At 52.1% G+C, this 23,473-nt stretch overlaps 5 protein-coding genes across 5 annotated transcripts; 1 reads left to right on the top strand and 4 right to left on the bottom strand.

Moving 5' to 3' along the window:
• Window positions 1-1,831: 1,831 nt before the first annotated feature.
• On the top strand, window positions 1,832-15,124 carry M406DRAFT_10611 (uncharacterized protein; the record flags this gene model as incomplete). The annotated part of the gene is made up of 2 exons (XM_040915180.1): window positions 1,832-6,506; window positions 8,328-15,124. Coding segments are annotated over 2 exons (11,472 nt in total), but the record flags the coding sequence as incomplete, so codon positions are not given.
• An 880-nt stretch (window positions 15,125-16,004) lies between these two features.
• On the bottom strand, window positions 16,005-16,967 carry M406DRAFT_75165 (uncharacterized protein; the record flags this gene model as incomplete). Its single annotated transcript, XM_040925809.1, has 1 exon — window positions 16,005-16,967. One exon carries the CDS (start codon window positions 16,965-16,967, stop codon window positions 16,005-16,007), a length of 963 nt encoding a protein of 320 aa, XP_040774901.1.
• Window positions 16,968-17,674: 707 nt separating this feature from the next.
• Window positions 17,675-18,759, bottom strand: M406DRAFT_75164 (family 26 glycoside hydrolase; the record flags this gene model as incomplete). Its single annotated transcript, XM_040925808.1, has 2 exons — window positions 17,675-17,756; window positions 17,849-18,759. The coding sequence occupies 2 exons, from the start codon at window positions 18,757-18,759 to the stop codon at window positions 17,675-17,677; spliced, it is 993 nt and encodes a 330-aa protein (XP_040774900.1).
• Window positions 18,760-19,656: 897 nt separating this feature from the next.
• On the bottom strand, window positions 19,657-21,369 carry M406DRAFT_75163 (uncharacterized protein; the record flags this gene model as incomplete). Its single annotated transcript, XM_040925807.1, has 2 exons — window positions 19,657-20,705; window positions 21,285-21,369. The coding sequence occupies 2 exons, from the start codon at window positions 21,367-21,369 to the stop codon at window positions 19,657-19,659; spliced, it is 1,134 nt and encodes a 377-aa protein (XP_040774899.1).
• A 1,493-nt stretch (window positions 21,370-22,862) lies between these two features.
• On the bottom strand, window positions 22,863-23,259 carry M406DRAFT_243576 (uncharacterized protein; the record flags this gene model as incomplete). The annotated part of the gene is given in 2 exon segments (XM_040916221.1): window positions 22,863-23,192; window positions 23,209-23,259. Coding segments are annotated over 2 exon segments (381 nt in total), but the record flags the coding sequence as incomplete, so codon positions are not given.
• Window positions 23,260-23,473: the final 214 nt, after the last annotated feature.

Genomic DNA, 23,473 nt, shown 5'->3' with positions numbered 1-23,473 from the left:
AGCTCCATGGCTGGGATCCGTGAGTCTGCAGCAAGTCTGTATTGGGGAAGGGGGAAGGCAATCATTGAGATGACTTAGTATCCTGCTACACCTTGCCGACGAGGAGCGGACAGGCTTCACACCCAGGACTTGTGAGGTGGCCAGAAACCAAAGCTTCATGTCTGTCTTTGATATTCTCAACGTGGTTCTGTCTTTCGATAACGGCCCATGAAGTCCTTCATCGCCATCACCACAATCTCAACTTTCATAAGGACGACAAGCTTTTAGACCCTAGCCGATACCAACCAAAATGCTCTCGCTGTCACAGACCGGCTCGATGGAGGTTTGGCTCCACAACCTGGCGGCCGATATTCTAGATGTTGACCCAGAAGATCTGGACGCGGATAAGTCCTTCCTGGCTCTAGGGGGCGACTCGCTGTCGGCCATCGAGTTCATGGGAAAATGCTATGCTGAGGGAGTCCAAATTAAGATTCCCGAGATGATGGGGGATATCAGCATGTCACAGTTGATTCAACACATTGCTCAGTCGCAACCTGGTAAAGAGTCAGATACCGACCAGAGCAGAGACTCATCAGAGGAGGGGAATTCCCGCGGGACAACGAGGTCGTCTCAGGTGCTGGCCTTGAGGATCAACAGTCATGTACCCGTGTTGAGTGTTCGACTTGCGCTGGAAACTGTCGTTCAGCGGCACAAGGTTCTGCAAGCGCAATCTCACCTGGCGGACTATTCAGTCTCCTCTGCGCAGCCCGTCTCGAACGGGACTTCTTCTTCGTGGCTCTTCAAGGAGATCCGTGCTGGAAATGAGGGAGTTTGCGCAGCAGCTGTAGAGGAAGTATGCAAGACTCTCGGACACGGGGATGGGCCTGTGTTCGGAGGGGTTTTCTGTGAACCATCGAAAGTCTTGGTCTTTGCAGCCAGCAGCGATGTCGTCGACCAGACTTCGTGGCGCATTCTCATCCGCGATTTCATCACTGCTCTTGAAGACGCTCTTGGATCTGAGGCTGCAACGACTTCTGATTTTGGCTTCTCAAATCTTGTCGCAACAGACACTCTGTCATTCCTGCTACCTTCTACTAGACAGGATTCAGATGAAGATAGCATGATGACGGAATCTGAAGGTTTTACTACCTTGGGAGAGAGCTGGGAACGAAAAGATACGACGATCTCGTTGAATGAAACCACAAGTAAGGCGATTCTTGGTGGCAGCTGTCACAAAGCGCTCCGCACCAGCGCAGTCGATATCATCAATGCTGCTCTTCTTCTTACTGCTCTCGAATTCGAGCTATCAGAAGGTCCTGCATATTTATGGCACGTGTTCAACAAAAGACATGGGCATCCAGACATGTTGGAAACCGTGGGGTCCTTCGACGGGACGGTATTATTTGAAATAGCACCGTCTACCAACCCTTCTACAGATCTGAAGATTACTCCTATGGAGATGGTGCGAAGCGTTAAGGATGCCTCCATATTGTCAACAGTACCCCCAAGACCTAGCTTCCGGCGTGTACTGGAGGACACAATTGATTCGACAATGCGAAACGGGAGATTCAAGGACAACAACCCATTCGTTATAGAAGTCTCCAGTACTGATACTCTGCCAATCGACGCCCATCCCAAGGCTTCTGAGCTGGAAAGACTTGTGTATGCCCAGTGGGGGAACACTTCGACCTCTACAGCTGAAATCGATCGCAACAACGGTTCAATTCAGGTCTTTCTACACGTTTGGGACGAGCAATTGAAGTTGACCATCCGTGGCGGCAACAGTCCAGAAGAGGAAGCTAAAGTCCAAGACTTCGCTGCTGCGACGAAACAGAATTTGACAAATCTCGTTGAAGAACTCAACAATACCCCAATCACACCAACGCTTAGCGATTTCCCGCAACTACATGCCACTTATCCCGCCCTCGACAGCCTCTTCACCAGGCTACAATCCGTCACTCCTGATCCACTGACAGCCTTGCAGGCCATCGGACCCTGCTCACCAATGCAAGACAACTTTCTCGTCAGCCAGAGGAAGACTCCTGACGCATATCAATGCCGCTTTGTAGTGCGTATCGACGCCCTTGTGCCAGGGTCAAAACTCGATCCCGAAGCCGTCAAGGCCCATTGGGCTCAGATCATAGCTCGGCATCCCATACTTCGCACAACATTTGTTGAGAGCGACACACGTCTTGGCAGATTCGATCAGGTGGTTTGGAAGAGCATCGCTCCCTGGGTGCTCACGTATCCAGACGCCACTGCTATCTTCAACGACACAGACTTTCCTACGTATGCGGCTCACCAGCCACAACACCGCCTGTCAATTGCGCCAGCACCAAAAGGAGGAGCCTTCGTCAAACTGGACATCTCGCATGCTCTCTTCGATGGCCAGTCGACTGAAGTTCTCATGAGAGACTTCTGTTTCTCTTATCTCGACGCGCTTGAGACAGACGATGCTCTTCCATACTTGGACTTCACGGCGGGCGAGCTCCAAGCAGACACAGCGCCTACTTCGGCCTACTGGGCACGTTACATGGACAACGCGCAGGGTTCATACCTCCCCGTGCGTCACAGTTTGGAAACATCTGGGCTTCAGAGTATACAAGCTCAGACTGTCCTATCGCCAGGTGCTCTCAGCTCGTTCTGCGGGCAGTATGGGGTTACACCTGCGAATATCTGTCAAGTCGCATGGGGCCTCGTCCTCAGAAGCTTCGCCAACTCGGACGATGTATGCTTCGCATATGTCACCGCGCGCCGGCAGACACCCCTTGCAGGCATCCAAGACGCTGTCGGCCCATTCCTCGACGTTCTTTTCTGTCGTCTGAACATGGAGGGCAGCGCAGGTGTGAGTGAGCTTCTCTCACTCGCAAACCAAGACTTCCTTGCAAGCCTTGAACACCAAAACACCACCATTGCCATGAAGAATGATGCCCACGGAACATCTGTGAGAGAATGGGGAAATACCATCTTGTCATTCACCCGCGCGGTCCCAGCACGCGAATACGCGCGCGCCGGCCTTGCATTCGAGCTCCTCCAGAGAGCCACACCTACAGATTACGACGTCTCTGTGAACATCGATATTGGTGCTGACAATCTCGACTTCAACTTGGACTTCTGGGAATCCAAGATGGACCGTCCACTCGCTCAGAGTATCCTAGGCGTATTCCAGGAAGCCATCAGTTTTGTGCTGCGGTCAGGTTCTCAGGAGACAATCCACAAATTCTCGCCCCTGACAGAGGCACACAAGGCAGAGCTGGGCAGATCACTCGGGCCGTCTGGCGAGAACACCTTTTTTGCGTGCAGTGAGGTTTGCATTCATGATCTTGTCCAGGAAATAGCAGCTCGGCAGCCTCGCTCTCCCGCCGTCTGCGCCTGGGATGGCACTTGGACGTTTGAGCAGCTGGTTGATTCAGCCAGTGCTCTAAGTCGAGTGCTTATCCTCGAGCAAAGTGTCAAACCAGACAATACTACGGTGGGAATCTGCATGGAGAAGTCCAAATGGACTGTCGTGGCGATGCTGGCTGTGCTTATGAGTGGTGCGGCTATTGTCCCCGTTGGCGCCGATGATCCACGTGCAGAAGAACTTCTGAGGAGTGCAAATGCTTCATTTGTGCTCGCCAGTCACAACACCTGCGACAGAGTTCGTGCCATGAGTTTCCCAGTCATCGTTGTCGGCGACATTAACAGCTTGAAATCGACCACTGCTCAAGAAAATGGAGATGTCAGGCCGCTCGTCGCGCCTGATAGCCCTGCATGGATCCTATTCACATCAGGATCAAGCGGGAAGCCCAAGGGTGTCGTGCTGGAACACAGAGCCTTGAGTACCTCTCTCTTGGCCCAGGGCAAGGCTTTCGAGATCGGACCAGGAGTACGGACACTGCAGTTTGCAGCATATACCTTTGCGGACAGTATCCCCGATATCTTTGGTACTCTTGTCATGGGCGGATGCGTCTGTGCGCCTTCGGAGGAGGAGAGGACAACCGACCTAGCCAGAGCAATGCACAAATTGCTTGTCAACCAGGCGACGCTGACCTCCACGGTGGCTGGCCTCCTTCTCGATCCCAAAGAAGCTCCCGCACTGAGACGCCTGATTCTTAGTGGGGAGATGCCGAGCACAGCCGTTGTGAAGAAATGGCTGCCGTATACCCAAGTGGTGAATGGGTATGGCCAGTCCGAAGCTTCTGTGTTCGCTTGTTGTGGCCAAATTACAGATCCTGAGGACGCAGCCAATATTGGTCTACCCATCGCCGGCCGATGTTGGGTCGTGCAACCAGATGACTACAACCGCTTATGTCCCATCGGAGGGCCAGGCGAGCTGCTTATTGAGAGTCCAGCTCTGGCTCGAGGATACCTAAACGACACAGATCGAACAGCCAGTGTCTTTGTGGACAACCCTACATTTCTTGAGGAACTTGCCCCCTCTTCCTCTTCTTCTACCAGCACTCCGTACCCTCGACGAATGTACCGTACCGGAGATCTAGTCCGGCAGAATAGCCTGAACGGTACACTCACATTCCTCGGTCGACAGGATACGCAGATCAAAATCCGAGGGCAGCGCGTCGAGCTTGGCGAGATCGAGAGTACGATTGCACCTTTACTGCCAGCAGACACCTTTAGCAGCGTTGTCGTGAGCCTAGTGAAACTCAGCAGCCCAGTTCAGAGCGAGCCAAAACTTGTTGCGGCTCTCGAGGTATCATCCTCTCTTATCACATCTGATGAGGATACCATCCGACCCTTGAACCCCACGGAACTTTCATTGGTGCTAAAGACAAGTATGGAGATGCTTCAGGATACTCTCCTTGTCAAGCTTCCCGTGTACATGGTACCAGGCCTGTTCGTTCCCATGACCAAGCTGCCGGTCAATGCATCCAAGAAGGTGGACCGGAGAGCCTTACAGACCATCCTCGAGGCAATGGACGATGCACAAATCAAGGCGCTCATGCTGGTCGATGAATCTCAGCAGCAACCGCGCACAGAGACTGAACTTCAATTGCAGGATCTCTGGGCCGTTGCCTTCAGCAGACCTGCAGAGTCCATCAGCATCAAAGAACACTTCTTCCAGGCAGGAGGTGACTCTGTCACCGCTGTGCGCATGGTTGCTGCGGGTCGCAATGTTGGCATCGCACTTACTGTCGCTGATATCTTCAAGTACCCGCGTATCGAGGACTTGGCTAGAGTATTGGAGGATGTGGATGATGCCGCAACTGCTCAGGCTGCTCCAGGGAATGACCCTCAGCCATTTCAACTCTGGGAGGATCACAGTGACGATGATTTGCTCACACTTGCCGCGCAGTGCAATGTCAAAGTTGGCCAGATTGAGGATGTGTATCCGTGTACTCCTCTACAAGAAGGCCTGGTCGCCATCACAGCACAGCGTGCCCGCGCGGATGCATACATGGTGCAGCGATGCTATCGAATTGCCGAGGATGTGCCATTGGAAGGGTTCCAAGCAGCATGGGAACGTCTCGTTGAACTTATTACAATCCTGCGGACCCGCATTGCCATGTCAAGTCGAGGTGTTGCAGTTCAGGTTGTGGTTGACGAGGTTGTGAATTGGCAACAGAACCATCGTGGCCGATCTCTGTTTGAATATTTACAGGAAGACAGCCAGGTGCCTTTTGATTATGGACAACCTCTTACCAGGGTCGCTCTCATCAATGGCGGCGAGCCTGAAGATGACCATCGTTACTTCGTTTGGTCAATCCATCACTCCTTGTTCGATGGCTGGAGCACCGTACAGACTCTCAATCTGCTCGCCCGGCTGTGGACCGGTCAACAACTCACCTCACCACCTGTGCCAATGTCCAGATTCATTCAATATTTGGCTCATCAAGACAAGGAGGCCTCTCGACAGTTCTGGAAACGCCACCTTCACAATGTGACCAGCAGCCGATTCCCAGTCCTGCCTCATGTCGAATACCAGCCATCGCCCATACAGAAACTCACACGGCAAGTGACCTTGGATGCGGATCGAAAGAGCACAGTAACGACGTCCACATTGCTTCGTGCTACCTGGGCTATTCTCCTGGCTTCATATACCGGAACACAAGAGGCAGTGATGCTGCTTACACTTTCAGGGAGAAATGCCCCTGTGCCTGGCATTCTCAACATTCTGGCACCGACATTGACGAGCGTGCCTTTCCGAGTGTCCATTCTACCGAGGCAGTCCCTTTACGATTTCCTGCAAGAAGTCCAGTCCAGGACCACTGAGATGATTCCATTCGAGCACACTGGTTTGCAGAACATTCGGCGCCTGGTTCCAGATCTGGGAGGCGATTTCGACCCTGGTCATGTCTTTACAGTTCAAGCGTCGCCGCCTCCAGAGGAAGGAAATAGCCAGGCAGCTCTTACAGACAGGCTTGAGCGTCTGGGAAGTGACAGGGACGGATTACAGAGCTACGCTCTGACTCTGGACTGCATTATTGATCAGGAGGACAGTTCTGTCACTCTCGAGGCGCGGTTCGACGCCGATGTTCTCCCATCAGCGCATGCCGAGTCTATTCTGGCACATTTCGACTACGTACTGCGTGAACTCTCTTCGAATGGAGGCAGATACTCTGGAAAGCTCATTGAAGATCTCGATACTGCTGGGCAGGAAAATCTACAATCCATAAGGGCACAGCACCACCATCAAGAAGCCTTGCCATCTTCAACCACCATAACGAGCAATCTTGAGAATGGTGAAAATGAAAAAGAGACCAACGGTAATTATCCAGCGACTGCATTAGAGCAGAAACTGCGGCAAATATGGAGCGAAGCACTCAGCCTACCCTTACGCGATATTCCGTACGAAGGACGCCGATTTGTTGCCCTCGGAGGCGATTCAATCGCCGCGATCCGAGTTGTGACCTTGTGCCGGGGCCAGAGCATCAGCGTCTCTTTACGAGATGTAATCCAATGCCAAAGTATCTCTGATCTGGCAAGGCACGCCACATCGTTGGAGCCGGTGGTCAAGACACCTCCCAACCATCAGCTACGAGACTCCTTCTTCACAAGAGGGACTCGCTCCCTTTCAGATTTCCCGATTGCCAATCTCACGCCTCGAGACCTCGAAACCCTGGCTGCTCCAGGTACTGGTTTCAGCCTGGCAGACGTCGAAGACATATTGCCTTGCTCCCCTATCCAACAAGGGATCCTTTTGAGTCAGATCAAGTCGCCCCAGTCGTACAGCATCTTTCAAACGTTCCGCCTCCGCCCAGTCGGCAACCAGCAAAAAGTCAATGTCCAGTCGCTGGAACAGGCCTGGCGGCAACTCCAGACTCGACATTCTATCATGCGCACAGTATTTGTGGATTGGCTGCCAGACCAGGATGAGTTCCACCAAGTTGTCCTGAGATCGCCTGAGGCAGACATCCTGCTCAAGACTTGTCCCGATGACCACGACCCTGTAGAGTACCTCGAGACCATGGCTCCCTTCAAGGAAATTCGCGGACAGCCTCCCCACCGCCTGACTATCCTTCAGGCCGCAGACGGGTTAGTCTACGGACGCATTGAGACAACCCATGCGCTCATCGACGCAGCATCCTTCGAAATCCTGACCCGCGAACTCCTGAGAGGCTATGAGTCTCTGCCTTTCACAACGCCAGGTACCAACTACGGCTCGTACGTATCGTATCTTAGACAGCGTCCTGCGGAACAAGACTTGCAGTTCTGGACAGACTTACTGTCTGACGTGTCTCCTTGTCTACTACCAGCGGCCCCTCCTGAGAATACGGAAGGCCAGAACGGTAATCGCCCGCGACCCATAGAAGTTCCATACATTTCAGTCGTGCTGGATAATCTGTCGACCCTCCAATCCATGCAAAAGTCCGAAGGCGTTACCTTGGCGTCCATCTTCGAGCTGGCGTGGGCCATCATTCTCGCCACCTACACCGGCACCAACGACGTCTCCTGGGGCGGTCTTTTCAATGGGAGAGACATTCCTGTCAAGGATGCAGACCTCATGGTTGGACCAATGATAAACCAGACCATCCACTTCATCCCTCTAGACTGGGAGTCAACAGTGGGAGACGCTGTCCGTGACGTCCAGCGGCGTTTTCTTGACGCTTTCGAACATCAGAGATCATCGTTGGCAGCTATTCAGCACGCCTTGAAGCACATGGATGGAGTCTTTTTCAATACATTGATGTCCTACCGCCGCCAGCACAATCAAAGCGCTGGGAACGTTGCTGATTCCACGCACAATCACTCTCTGCTTTTGGAACCCATCACAACTTCTGATCCTACCGAGTATGATATCACCCTGCACGTGCTCACAGACGACCATGAGATCCAAGTGGCCGTGCAATATTCCCCGGAGTTCATGAGCCGGCCCGCTGCGCAAGGGTTACTTGGTCACTTTGTTGAAGTCATACAGTCACTTGCAGAAGATCCGAGTCGACGCATCAAGGATTTTGCCAGGCCTTCGATGAAAGATCTGGCCAAAATTCAGGCCTGGAATCACTGCAATGAAACTCAGACGGAGCCTCAAGATACTGCACATGAGCTTGTCCAGCAGAGATTGTTGATGCATCCAGACCGTGTGGCCGTCGACGCATGGGATGGCACCTTGACGGGCCGAGAGTTGGACGAGGCTTCAAATAGCTTGGCTGGTTATCTCATCAGCGAAGCTCAGGTGACCGCCGATACCCTTGTTGGCTTCTGTATGAACAAATCCAAATGGGCCATCGTGGCAATGCTGGGTATCCTCAAGTCCGGGGGTGCCGTGGTGCCTTTCAGCGTCCAGGAACCCCTTTCGCGCATTGAGATGACTGCACGCAGCAGCGGTACAAAGATTATGGTGGGAGACAAGGAGCATGTTGCTCGTCTAGAAGCCTTCAAATCCCAAGGCATGCGTGTCATCGCGGTGCAAGACGTGCTCCGTGAAGTGCCAACCCACACAGCAGCACCACCGACAGCATCTGTGTCATCAGACAACATTGCCTTTGTAATGCACACATCCGGAAGCACAGGCACACCCAAAGGCGTCGTCGTCAGCCACGCCTCTCTCTGTGCCAGCATGAAGGCCTGGACCAAGAATCCCGATGTCGGGTTCGGACCTCAAGCACGCATCCTGCAGTTCACCGCCTTCACCTTTGATCCTGCCAACCACGAAATCCTCAGCGGTCTCTACAGTGGCGGCTGCGTCTGTGTCCCATCAGAGTACGACCGTTTCAATAACATGGACAAGTTCATCCAGGATTTCCAAATCACAACGGCCACTTTGACTCCATCGGTCGCCCGTACCATCACTCCCGAGGCGCTTCCCTCACTGCAGACTCTCGTCCTCATGGGCGAAGCCGTGAAGCCCTCTGACGTCGAGGCCTGGCTAGATCGTGGGTCTTCCAAACTTGTCAATGCTTATGGGCCTACAGAGTGCACCATCATCGTCTCCGTCAGTCGTCCGCTGAGCGTAAACCATCAGGCGCCGATTATCGGCTACCCGCTCGAGAATGTCAAGATGTGGGTTACGCAGCCGGACGACTTCAATTCCTTGTGCCCAGTGGGTGCGCCAGGTGAATTATTGGTCGAGGGCCCGCTCGTGGCGAATGGGTACCTCCACGACGCGAAGCAGACAGCAGCGACTTTTGTCACCGACCCAGCGTTTGTGAAGCAGCTCAGCTATGATGGCGAGCAGCAATACACGAATCGCCGCATGTACCGAACCGGAGACATTGTTCGACAAAATCAGGACGGATCTTTGACATATATTGGCCGTCGTGATAACCAAATCAAGATCAATGGGCAGAGGGTGGAAACCAGTGAGATCGAGAATGCTATTCTTCGAGCGGCGAGCCCTGATCTGGTACAGATGGCCTGCGTCGCTTTGGTTGCTCCTTTGGGCAAAACAAATACTGCTGAGGAACCGAGACTTCTTGCTGCGGTTCAGATTGGCACCGCTTACATTGCGTCTGTTAGCGATGAAGTCAGCGATGGGATCGAAACAGAGTTTGGCTTGTGCAAAGCATCGACAAGTCTACTGCTTGAACTTGACGAACTTCGCCGCTCCTTGCTCGACATCCTGCCTTCTTACATGGTTCCGAGCGTGATGGTACCGTTTAACAAGATCCCACTCACCTCTGCAGGCAAGGTTGATCGGCCGACTGTTCGTCACGCCTTGAGCACATTGAGCGAGGCACAACTGAACACCATATTGCCTATCACTTCTGCAACATCCATGAGCAAGAGATCTCCTTCGTCTTCGACCGAGCGCAAGCTACAAAGCCTATGGGCCAGCGTACTTCAAAAGGCACCCGAGTTCATCAGCAACGACGATGACTTTTTCCAAGTAGGAGGAGACTCTATCAGCGCCATGAAGCTTGTTGCAGCAGCCCGGCGAGCTCAGCCTCCTGTTATCCTTACGGTTGCAACCATCTTCCAACACCCTCGCCTTTCCGACCTCGCAGCTGCTATGGATAAAGAAACACATTCAACAAATGGGTTCTCTAGTTCTCCAGAAACTCAAAAGGCTGACTCGGCTCCTTTTGCGCTTCTAGGTCGTGCGTCTCCAAACCTCTTAGACCATCAGATTGGTTCTCTGTCAGAGCAATGCGGAGTGTCGCCTGAGGATATTGAAGACGTGTATCCGTGTGCTCCCTTGCAAGAAGGTCTCATCGCTATCACGACAAAGAGACCAGACAAGTACGTGCTACGCCGAGTTTTCCGCATACATGGAGATGTTCATGTCTTCAAGAAGGCCTGGGAAAAGCTCTGGGAGTCACTGGCCATCATGCGGACACGCATTGTTCCAGGAAAAGCAGGAGCTCTCCAGGTCGTCGTCCGAGAGCCCGTCCACTGGCAATACGCATCGTCTCTTGCGGGCTATATGGAGCAGGACCGCAGTGACCACATGACGTATGGTAGCAGACTCTGCCGCATAGCCATCATCAACGACACCTCTGCGAGTGGGCACAAGCATGTCGTGTGGACTATGCACCACAGTATCTACGACGGTTGGAGCATGCTGAGGACCATGGACATGCTGACCCGACTGGTGCGCAACGAGCCTGTCCCGCAGCCGGTTCCCATGTCACGCTTCATCCGTTACCTCCAGGATCAAAACGAGGAGTCAACAAGATTGTTCTGGCGGAAACATCTGGGGAGTGCCAACGTAATCAAGTTCCCTGAGCTGCCCATCGACCCGTCTTTTCTGCCTCAGTCGACGCAGCATGCAAGACGCCACATCTCACGGCGCAGCAGAGAAGCCCTCGGCTCAGTGACGACGTCTAACCTCCTTCGCGCCGCGTGGGCCGTCTTGCTCGCTGCTTATGCGGGTACAGATACAGACGAGGTGATCATCATGGCGGCCCTGTCAGGACGACAAGCTCCTGTGGATGGCATCCTGAACATGGTTGGCCCTACCGTTGCTACAGTCCCGGTGCGGGTACAGATTCCCCAGCAGGACTCGCTTCCAACGTTCCTATCACGAGTACAACAGGACGCCGTGGATATGATTCCACATGAACACACAGGTCTGCAGAATATTAAACGATATGTGCCTGAGCTCGATGAGGGTCTGTTCACGCCAGCCCATTTGTTCACGGTACAGGCCGTCATCGAGGGGGATGACGAGGTGTTGCAACCCTCGTCGTCGACATCAGAAATGGCTACAGCAGTAAATGGATCTGCCAAGATACTGACTTCTGTCGAGAAGGATGATAGAAGTGATGATGCCATCCAGGGTTATGCATTCAACATGGAATGCACAATCATCACAGACAAGGAGATTGATGTTGACATCTGGTTCGACCAGACCACCATCAGCGCGTCTCAGGTGCATCGCATCTTGGAACAGTATGAGAATATTGTCCAACAGCTCTTCAGATACAGCAATGACGAGAGCCGACTCGTGTGCCAACTCAGCCTCATCAGCCCTGAAGACCACTCACAGATCTCGACATGGAACAAGACAGTTCCAGAACGGACGACCCAATGTATACACGAGATTCTGCAAGAAATTGCTGCTCGTCAGCCAGACGCACCGGCCATTTGCTCCTGGGACGGCGACTTGACATATCGCGAACTGGTCGAGACTGGTTCCAGGCTGGCACATTACCTCCACAATCTCCACAAAGGCGTTGGTCCCGAAGCACTGTTGGGACTTTGCATGTCCAAGTCCAAGTGGGCACTAGTTGCCGCCGTAGCCATCCTACAAGCTGGCGCTGGCGTGGTGCCTTTGGGCATTGGGCATCCTGTGGTCCGCATCCAAACGATTGTGGAAAACACCGGAACACAACTCATCCTCACCGACAAAGAGCAGGCAGAGAGGCTCAGTTCGTTGAACGGTGCGACAACCATCATCATTGACGACGCTCTAATGAACAGTCTGCCGCCGTATACTCCAACACCAGCTTGTTCAACTGTCACTGCAGACAACGTCTCCTATGTCGTCTTCACTTCTGGCAGCACAGGCACCCCCAAGGGTTCCGTATTGGAACATGGCGCCCTCGCTGCCAGTCTGCTCAAACACAGTCGCATGCTCCACCTCGAACAAAACTCAAGGGCCCTGCAATTCGCCGCCTTCACATTCGACAACAGCATCTCTGACATCTTTGCCACGCTATTCCAAGGCGGTTGTGTCTGCGAACCTTCCGAGGACGACCGCGTGAGCAACCTCGCCAAAGCTGTGTGGGATCTGCGCGTCAACTTCCTCAGCCTTACACCCACGGTAGCGGCCATGCTTCGACCACAGGACGTGCCACCTATCGAAGTCCTCGTCGTAGGAGGCGAGCCCCTTGACCCAAATGTCATTGACATCTGGGGCAAGTCATCTGCCATTATTAATTCTTATGGACCTTCCGAGTGCTCTATCCTCGTGGCATGCAGTCGTCCCCTCACTGAGCGCCGTGACGCACCCAATGTAGGCCTTCCAGTGGCCTGCTGCTTCTGGGTCGTCTCCCCCAACGACTACAACCGGCTCTCTCCCATCGGCGCACCAGGCGAGCTTCTTCTCCAGGGCGCTCAGCTAGGCCGTGGCTACATCAATGAGCCCGAGAAGACAGCCAAGGCCTTCGTCGTGAACCCAACATGGGTACAAGACTTCCCCATAGCCCGCAACCAGCGTCTCTACCGCTCTGGAGACCTCGTCCGCCAGAATCCGGACCAATCACTCACGATGCTGGGCCGGCGCGACACACAAGTCAAGATCCACGGCCAGCGCGTCGAGATTGGCGAGATCGAGAGCTGGATCGTGAGGCTGATGCCTGAGGTCCGAAAAGCGGCTGTGGATTATATTGCGCTCGCGCATGGGCGGGGAGATCGCGTGCTGGTTGCGGCGCTGGAGATGGAGACGACTTCTACGACGAAGAGTGCACCTGTTGCCGTGGCGCAAACTTCTCCTGTACTGCGAAGGAGGCTTGAACAGCTTCGAACGGAGCTGCGTGCCGTTATTCCGTCGTACATGATCCCGAACAATTTCCTTCCAGTCACACGGCTGCCGTTGAACCCATCGAGCAAGCTGGACCGACTTGCCCTCCGCAATTTCTTCGCCACCTTGAGTGCCAGCGACTGGAACCATTACTTGTTCAGCAATGCATCTGACAAGTCTGTGGCGACGGAGACGGAGGCACTCCTGCGCCAGCTGTGGGCCACTGTCTTGTCATTTGACGAGAATCTCATCGGGCGAGAGGACAAATTGTTCGACCTGGGCGGTGACTCGGTTGTGGCCATGCGGCTGGCTGGCCTGGCAAGAGAGGCTGGCCTGCAGCTGACGGTGGCCGATATTCTTGGGACGCAGGTTCTTGAGAAAATGGCGTCTGCAGCCCGCGAAATCTCGCCCAACTCTCTTGCTGCTCTCAGACCGGATCAGTACCGGCGTTTCTCCCTGGTGCCTGACCAACAACACAAGACTGCAATCGTGGAGAGAACACAACGCTACGACTGGTTTCATACTTCTGGAGCCGAGGTGGTGGATGTGGCTCCTGTCACTGATTTCCAAGCCGTCAGTGTTGAGGGCATGTTGTCCAAGTCACGAATGGACCTGAATTACATAGGCGTCGATGGCACTGGTCCCTTCGATATTGATCGGCTCAAGACTGCCTGTCTAGCGCTCATCGAACAGATTGAGACACTCCGGACTGCTTTCGTCGAGGATGCAAACCATCAGTTCTGGCAAGTCATTCTCAATGCATACAAGCCTAACATTCGAGAGTATCTCACGGATGAAAGCATCGCCAGTTTCACGGAGACATTCATCAAGCAAGACATGTTCGGCATGCCAGTGCAGGGGAGACCGCCTGTCGACATTGCCATAATTACCAACACAGACGGGAGCAACCAGCACCGAATACTGTTCCGCATTTCACATGCTCTGTACGACGCTCACTCTTTGCCCTTGGTCTGGGAGACTCTTATGGCTGTGTACAAAGGGACCGCAGTTCACCCTCACGCCTCCTTTGTCAGCTACCTTTCAGACATCCACAGTCGCATCGACGAATCGTCCTCGTTGTCGTACTGGCGTCAATTTTTGGCTGGGTCAGTAATGCCTCAACTGGGCCAGGAATCACATCAAAACGAGGTCACCACAACTTCAACAAAACACCTCAAGGCATCTTTCCTACCAAAGGAAACCCTGCACATCCCAACATCCGTGTCGTCCGGCATGATGCCCGCCGTCATAGTGAAGGCTGCCTGGGGCCTCGTCCTCATAGAACACACGGGGCTCTCAGACCTTATCTTTGCCGAGGCGAGCACAGGCCGCAACGCAGTGAGCCCCGCGGTTGCCGACGCACACGGCTGCTGTGTCACGGCTCTCCCGTTCCGCTTCGTCATGCCAGCCAAGGAGGACGCTGGTGGCGTCAGGACCATTTCTGAGTTACTAGATGCCGTCCTGGACCAGCAGACCAAGAGCATTCAGCACGAGACCATCGGGACTCAGCGCATTATCAATGATTGTGCGCCTTCATCGTCTTGGAACCGGTTAACGTCGCTCATCAACCATCAGAGGGCTCCCGAGGCGTCTGGCTTTGTGCTGGGAGAGACTGAGTACATTCCTTCGTTCCTCGACAGTGCAGAGGACGGTGGATTCTACATGTTGCCAGACATTTCCATTTCAGCAACACAGGGGCCAGGATCATTGGAGATAAGGCTTGGCCATGCCGTGGACGTTGTCGATGCTGGTGTTGCAGCTCGTCTTCTGCGTGGACTTTGTGCTGCAATCAAGGCGATCAGTGCTCGGCCGGAGGAATCTGTCTCATCTGTACGTGAGCTTGTTAAGAAGGCGTACAAGACTATGTAAAATGGGAGAGATTGTAATATCATAGACACACACACACACACACACACACAAAAAAAAAAATTCTCTCTCCCTCTTTCACCCTCTCTTTCTTCTCCTCCTCCTCCTTCTCCTTCTTCTTCTTCTTCTTCTTGGTTTCAACATTAAATTTGCTTAATAGCCTTGCATGTAATTAGCTACGTTAAGTGGACCTTGAAAAAATTGGTTCTATTCGAGTCTGATGGACTCATTTCATTAGTTAGAGGGTTCTTCCAAATAGTGTGTCATTGGCCATCAATATTCAGTCATAACTTTTCGTTGCCCGTACTTACAAAGTAGAGCAGCCCTCGAGTAGCGCCGCATGACCACGGTCTCAGTACAGAGGAACCGATTTGCAACAGGAGGCAAGAGAAGGTTACAATAATAGAAATATTAGTAGGCTCATATCAGGGACAGATAAAAAAGGCTCGCGGAAAGCAATGTTTAGCGCCAGAATGAAGAACTTGCACGACAATGACATGGTGACGATGATATTCATTTTAAATAGAAAATTGACTGAAAGATTCGCAACGTAGGAGCCTCAGATATTCTCTAGGTAGCCCTAGACCGAGCTTATCCCCTACTGTTTATACCGAATCTTTCCCCATACTTTCCTCTGCATACCGTGCAGTATCGTCATTCGTAATGAGTGCCGAGGTATTCTTTTCTCAGTCCTCCCCTTCATATGCACCCCCTGACCTCTTCTTCCCCACCGAATCAGACTCTGGCGTTTATCAAGAAACACCATGATAGAGTCCAACCAACAGTCGCTTCCGCGGTAGCGCCTCTGGACAGCTTAGCCGCGCACCTTTGACTGGTCTCCAGCAGCCTTGCCCTGCCCAGCCTTGGAACCCGCCGCAGCATCGCGCTTTGAAGGCTCACGCTTGGGCAGATCGGCAATACAGCCGTGCAGTGTGGGACCGTGCACCAAGGGGCAGCTCTCACCGTTCCTGCACTTTCGCTGGTGATGGAACGCGCACTCCAGTGGCTCCATAGGGAGACCCTGGATCTTGCGGTGGACGAATAGACCGTGGTCACCATTGTGGCCGCAGCCAAGCCTGGTCCAGCCGAGAAGCGGCGCGCTGACCCAGTATGGGCAGATCAATACCTGATTATTGCTGTGGTCCTTGGGCTTGATAGTTCTGGGAGCGATTGGCTTGGTATCGTTGGTCTTCTCGGCATTGGCTGGCTTAGGGGGCGGGCTCGGCGCAGTCTGGGAGCTTGCACCGCTCGAGAGACTCATTGTTCGCTTGATTAAGGATGAGAAGTCATCAACCTCTTCCGCTGTGGGCGACGGAGGACCGATGTCCCAGATATCCACCGCATCAACGTGCTCATCATCTGAGCGGCTAGTTGCTAGCGGCTCTAGGGTCACGAACGAGATTTTGTCCATGCTAGCGAGATCGGCCTCTGTGGCATCAAGAAGATGCATGTCCACAGTGCTGTGAGGCTTCGCGTCACAACGTGTGAAGCGCCCCCCGCTCGCATTCAAGCTGTTGATGGTGGTCTTGGCGGTGCTGACGCACTTGCGCTCGGACGCTTGAGAGTTGTCGATCTTGGGCACTCGACAGCCCTCGTTCTTGGCCGGTTGGTAGTTGACACGTGTTGGAGCCGGCACCACGCGCTTGGTCACATCTCTGAGATAGCTCTGGAAGAGGTTCGCGTATGACTGTTTGACCGCATTTAGAGCGACCAGTTTGCGCAGAGACTCGGAGATATTCTTAACCTCACGGTTAACCTGATCGTGTCTGGTAGCCATCTTGTTGTTGTTGAAGGGAATAGGAGAGAAATTCTCAAAAGTTGACAGTGGCAGGTGTGATTAGGCGAACTGATAGAGGAATTGTGACAATATGGGCCTTGATGACTATTCCAGCATCGAAGGTCTGTCAGAGTATCTTTGGTGTTGATGTTGGTAGGTTGTAGAAATTGTTGGGTTGGCTGTTTGCTAACTGAGGCAAGATTATATAGCAATTACCATGGCTGTTCACACATGCAGTGAGTTGGCCCAGAAGGTGAAAGAATAGACCCAATTGCAAGGAATTAATCCATTCACTGAGACTGGCTATTGTGTTGATTGACAATATTAAAACAACAATACAATGTATTGCATAACTCGCGTCTTTCAAGGTACAGTGCCTGAGTCACAACAATCACTTTTAATGTAAGGTTGGTGAAGTATTTCCATTGAATTCTAGTAGAGTATGGTTGGTTCCAGAAAACATGTTTTGGTGAATACTGACAATGGATAAGCCGAATGAATTGAACAATGACAATCACAATAACACGAATGTTATAATGAATTGAAGTATTCGAAAACATTGAACTGTTCCAGCTTCCTCTGCCTGCATCTATTGATTGTTTGCACCCACTCCCCATTGTTTCATTAGTTCAGCCCACACCCACATTTCCTTCTTTATCAAACAATTAGAGTCCTTGACTTCAGTGATTCAGTGGCATTCAAGTGAATCAGCTGAAATAGGAGTCGAAGGTCTCAATGGCACTCTGACTCTGATCATAGACCACGTAGAAATTGGACTCCTTGTTGTACCTGAGTAATCGATGTCAGTATCTGTTTAGAAATGAGGACAACTTCTGTCCAATAAATCTGGTGACCTTGCAAAGGGATGGAAAGCGACTTACTCAAACCACATCGCTCCCTGGTAGAGGGGGTAGCTGCTGAAGTCACTGTCGGTAACGGCCTTGACCCAATCGTCTTTAGTGCTGCCACCATACGCCGTCTCACCCAGCATAAAAGGCTTGCCATAAGGCTTGACAGCAGTATTGTAGAAGTCGTCGTATGCACTGCTGAAGCCGGCGCTGACGTCGGAATCGCTGGATGGATAATGATCCACAGCGACAATATCGACATAATCTGCACCAGGCCACCAGTTGCTCAGGGATGACACGTCCTGCAGATTGGGCGACCACATCATGTAGCAACCTGTGATCCCTTTACAGACATTGGCGACATTAATCCAGGCCTTCTTGAATCCAGCGTAGTCCTCGCCTCCTGGGTACGCCGGCGTCGCGCACCCGGGTTTGGCGTAACAGTTCATCTCGTGAGCGAAACGAAGGTACACGACCAGACCGCCCTTTGTGAAAGCCTCAACGACAGTGCCAATCTGTTTGGCCAGAGTCGTCGTCACTTGATCCCAGGTGACGCCCACCGGCATGATGGAGGGGACCATGATCGCGCCTTCGGCATCAGCAGCTTTGTACGTGATGTCGGACCCGTCGTAGGAAGCGTCATTGATCTTGGAGTAGTCGCCGAAGAAGCAGGCCTTTTTTCCGGTCGCCGAGTTGAGTGAGGAGATGCTCACGGCGCTGTTTTCGTCGTCAGGGAGCCAGCCCCATGCGATATTCTTGGAGGAGATCATGCAGCCCGAGGGAAGACCGGGCAGGGAGTTGCTTGTGCTCGTGTTCGAAGCTATACTGCTGGTGGCCTCACTGTCTCGAATGAAACTCCGGTCTTCATAATAAGCTGGCGAGGCTGTGGCACCAAGAGCCAAGAGAGCACTGAGGAGCATATAGAAGGCAAGCTTGATTGTCATTGTGACAGTCTAATTGTTGTAGCAGTTGAGAATGGTGGAACAAATTTGAAGAATAGTTGGAGTCGGTATTTCTCGATGGCAATGACGAGGTTATCTACCAAAATAAGAGTTGGAGAGGAATGGGATGAGAACATTCAACCATTAAATACACACACATGCTGGTCTCTATCGCTGTCGTTGCCCGAAAGTGGCGATTTTGCTGTGCTGGCCTATTTTAAGATGACAGCGCGACCGGGCCACGCATGACTAGAGGCTGTGGCTTCTAGGAGCTGAGGATGCAGGTCGAAGTGATAGTGGCTAGAAGCACTTCACTAAATGAGAAATACAGCATGGGAGTCTCGAGGAGCAAGGGACGTTGGTGGAATGTGTGCTGCGACAGTAAAGTTTAATTGCGTCGTGCTCCTGCTTACTGAGCCACTTGTTTCAAAACTTATGCCTTCAAGGCAGACCTCAGCTGACCCCCAAGATCGACCGGATGCTCCGACTCAGAACAAAACAGTTGATTAGCTCATAACATCAGCGGATGACCCTAGCCAGGAACCCCCTCACATAACGAACAACAAGCGGATTCGGTATTGCAATTTTCGCTTATTATCTGAAGTGGTCAATTCAGCAGTTGAACATTGAAAGCGAAGCCAAGGTTGCCCTAATACCCGTTCTATGAAATCTAACAATAGACCAAAGTGTATACGGAATTTTCTTCGACAGATCGTGAAACCAAACCGGGAATTGTAGTCATCTGGAATGGGCTTGGGAGACAATGAGCTTCAATCTCGATTCCCAATCATTGACCGACCTGAATGTCAACCACATGTCTCTTTCATCGACATCAGATGGCCAATTGACTCGACTTCCTCGTTGACTTTGCCCATGGTCTTCGTCATCATGCCCATCATGCTACACCACACCAATCTCCTCGCATTGCCGCTTTTGATTGTCTCTCATCCGATGACTGCTAAGTGAGTCACGCACTTCTCTCACTCGTGGCAGCCATATCTCGTTCCAGAAGGATACGTTGCGGCGAACGATCTCTGATTCTTGCCCAAGGTTGAGCCTTGTTTCGAACTCTTCCATCAATTCCTCGAGGATACTCAGCACGAAAACATCCTCCTCCAGTATCTCATCGATCTCCTCTTCATCCATCCCTTGAAAATATTCCCCTTCTCCGCCGTGATTGCAAGTATGTCTTAGCTCCAATGCTTCAAAAGTCCAATATCGAACTGCAGACTTGAGTTGGTCCCCAGTCCAAAAGGGATTGCCCTTGGCGAGGATCAAGTCGATGGTTTCGGCGAGTGATTCGGGAACTCTGGTTTGGTACGCGCACCATTTCGTGAGCATGTGCGAGAACCCCCGCAGCAACCAAATGATAGGTGGGCATCCCCCAGGCGAGCATCTGCAGCGATAATGATCACGCGGGTTGGAGAGAGCTAGATGCCGGGTAGTGTCGTAGAAGAGTGTGCTGAACTTGTCAAAAAAGATTTCAATATGGCCAAGCAAGTCCTTGATTGAACCTCCAACATCCTTGGACATACCCCACACCTCTGGCACCAGTGACATGTATATATAATGGGCAACCGTCGCGTCTGTCAATGGCAATCGGGTCCATGGATCAGCACCATGTTCCATCAGCCATAGGTACTTTCGGAATATATTTAACATCCTATCATACGAGAAATAGCAAGACATCAGTACCCTGCCATAGATAGACAAACCGTACAAAGGTGTGCGGCCCTCGATATCAGGCTCGTCTAAGTCGCGGAAGCCGATAGAAAAAGCAAAAGCGTAGTCTTCGTCCTCGAAACGATCATAGTCATCTAGAGCATGGAAGACAGACTGCGACCAGTATTCGTAATCGTATCCGGGCCCATTTTGTTCCGCGGGAGCGATGGACAAGGGTTCCGGAATGCACACACCCTCACGACGAAGCATCGTCACGACGAGATGTGCTTTAGAGTCAAGTACATTGTTTGATTCGAGACCAAGGTCGCAACTTGCAAATGAGGTTAGGTTCACCCGTGCAAATTCTTGTAGGCGTTGGCGGCGGTTCTTGACATGTTGGAGTAGTTCGTAAAATCAAGTCCGACACAGTCTCCGAAAGAGGTCGGAATATCTCTGGGGTATCATGCAATCCGCCTGTAGTATCGTCTTCAGACAATCTGTGCACTGGCCGTTGGGAAGACGGAGACAATTTCTCTGGGTAGCATATTCCAGAGCCGTCTGGCCGCTGAGATCGACAGCATTGATCAATGCAATTGCTTTGGGATACCGCATCAAGGCCCTTAAGCATGAAACATGATCAGATGCTAGATGTATTGGCGTTTGGCGGAGGCTATTGACTTCGGATAGCGTAGATGGGAATCTGGCGCACAGTTCTTCCACCGTTGAAATGTCGCCGGCAATGACAGCAAGGCTTAAGGGTCCACACCCAAAATCTTCCCAGGCGAGGTAATTAATTGTCAGTCAATGTCTTTTCTTTCAAGTTTCTCTTGATCTATATGTGCAGAAGCATATCCTCAGAGACTTACATGCTGCAGTAGCCTTTGAGCGACAAAACACGTCGAGGCACTCCGAGTTAAGAGGACGATACCTCACTTGTTGGCTTATATCCATGGTTAGGCAGCCATCAGGATTCTCGGAGCAAAGCCTTTGACCGATGAGAGATCGCGAATCACAGCCCCAGAAAATGTCGAGATTTATAAGGAGAACCGGTGTACTGAGATAATCGACGATGATTAGACAAGCTTCTCACCCCATTCAGTTAAATACAGGACTCACGACCCATAAACGTCGCATTCCATTGCCGGCACTCCATAATTGGTGAAGAAATTGATAGTTGAGAGGATGGTTGGTAATAATGCATCTCCACTCATCAATTTGAAAGGGTTATCAGTCATCCACAAGAGCTATGCCTGTCAGTATCAAAGCAAGAAGGAATAAAATACGGATATTGAAAGCTCACCTCAGGTTCTACATCGAGAAAGTAGTGCATGAGCGATCTTCCAGCGACATCAACACTTTTAGGTGAGCTCTTTCCCTCTTTAAACAACTTGACAATCTCAGTGACGCACAGTTTCATGAAGTCGACCCCGGCAGATTCCGAAAATTGGAGATCATTTCCTAGGCACCAGAAAGTATGGATCATGCGCACTATACGAAAAACAGGATCTGTTCGGTGGTCGACGCAGGGGTAGCACATGAGTGATGTCGGACTGAGACCCCAGCGGCCAGCGCCCGAGGTGTAAGAAAAGGAGACCCTGAACGCACGCCGCATGAGATGTTTCAATCCGGTGTACTCTATCACCCATGACTGAGTTGATTCGTCGTTGAGATGTGCATAGTATGGACATTCCGGAAGGTGTTGCTGAGTGCCGCGGGTCTCGTTGTAGGCTTGCCATGATCCCGTCCGGCGGTACGTTCGACGCAGGAACCGACGTTTGGCACAGTAACATGCAAGTCGAGGTGTTTGTAGATGCCAAAGGCCATGTCGATCCCGGCCAGTGACCTGGGCATGTACAGGCTCTCCATCTGCCTTATCATCGCTATTGATGCAGTCAATCGCGCCAATAACTGGTCTCGAATGACTTTGATTTTCCAGCAATCGATCGATGCGCTGTCTATCCTCGGAAAGAATCCTTCTGAGCATGGTCTCGATATCCTCATATTGTTTTCTTGTATCGTTTCTTGCATCATGCTGTGCATTTGTCAAATCACCAAGCTTGCTGTTGAAGTTTTCGCGCAGCAGTGTGAATTCGTCTTCAATGGTCCTGGAGACGCGAGCCGAGGTGGCAGAAATTGAAGTCTCGACAGAAACCTCGATCGAATTCTGGAGCTGGTCGATGCCTTGCTGGACTTGTGGTAGTGCAGTCAGATTAAAGTTGATGGTGGATATTGCCGTCTCGACAGCCGACATCACATCTCTACGGTACGGGAAGAAATTGCTAGTTTTGCCACTCATACTATCTATCAAAATGTGATGATACCCACATTCCCGCAATCTGCAGCGCTGTCTGTAATGTCCCATTGACATGGGACAGCCGGGTCTGCAATTGATGGATGCTGCCCCGATGGAAGGCATACGTGAGCCTTCGTGCCTGCCATTTGGCTCTATCCGCTTTGCCCTGGTCTGCAGATGATGGAGAGCCACTGGCTAACTTGGTGACAAGATTTTCTAGGGCCTGAATTTGAGGTTCACATGCGTCGACAATTATCTGGCCGAAAGAGGTGGATTGTCCATGGCCTTGGCCCGTTCGATTGAGCGCGGCTTTACTAAGCGCGAGGAGACTCTTCATATGCTGTGCTTGACGCCTGGCGCTCTCGAGATCGTTCTCACGCTCTTTGATCGCATCGAGATATTGGCTTACCCCATTGCAGACTTGAAGCCCGAATCCGATCACGCCTGCAACAGAAGCCGTGACTGATAATGGGTCGGCCATCTTTCAAGTAAGAAACGGTAGGCTTGACTGATCCAGGTTGGCCACAAGGGGTGAAGAGATGGGAGCTCGTGTACGGATTGCAGAGCGGGGGGAGAGGGGGCTCCTCACGACCCTATGTTATGTTTTGCGTTCATTGATGGGAACCGACAATCCCTGCAGCACTAGATGCGTGGCTTGGAGCCTGATAATGATGCGCTGTCACCACACATGCAGGCACAGCCAATGTTGCTGAGAGAACTCTTTACAAACTATCTGGTTCTGTCAATGACTTCTCACCCGCA

This window comes from Cryphonectria parasitica (genome assembly GCF_011745365.1).
Source record: "Cryphonectria parasitica EP155 unplaced genomic scaffold M406scaffold_6, whole genome shotgun sequence".
Lineage (NCBI taxonomy): Eukaryota > Fungi > Ascomycota > Sordariomycetes > Diaporthales > Cryphonectriaceae > Cryphonectria > Cryphonectria parasitica.
This window is presented reverse-complemented; position numbering and strand designations above follow the sequence as displayed.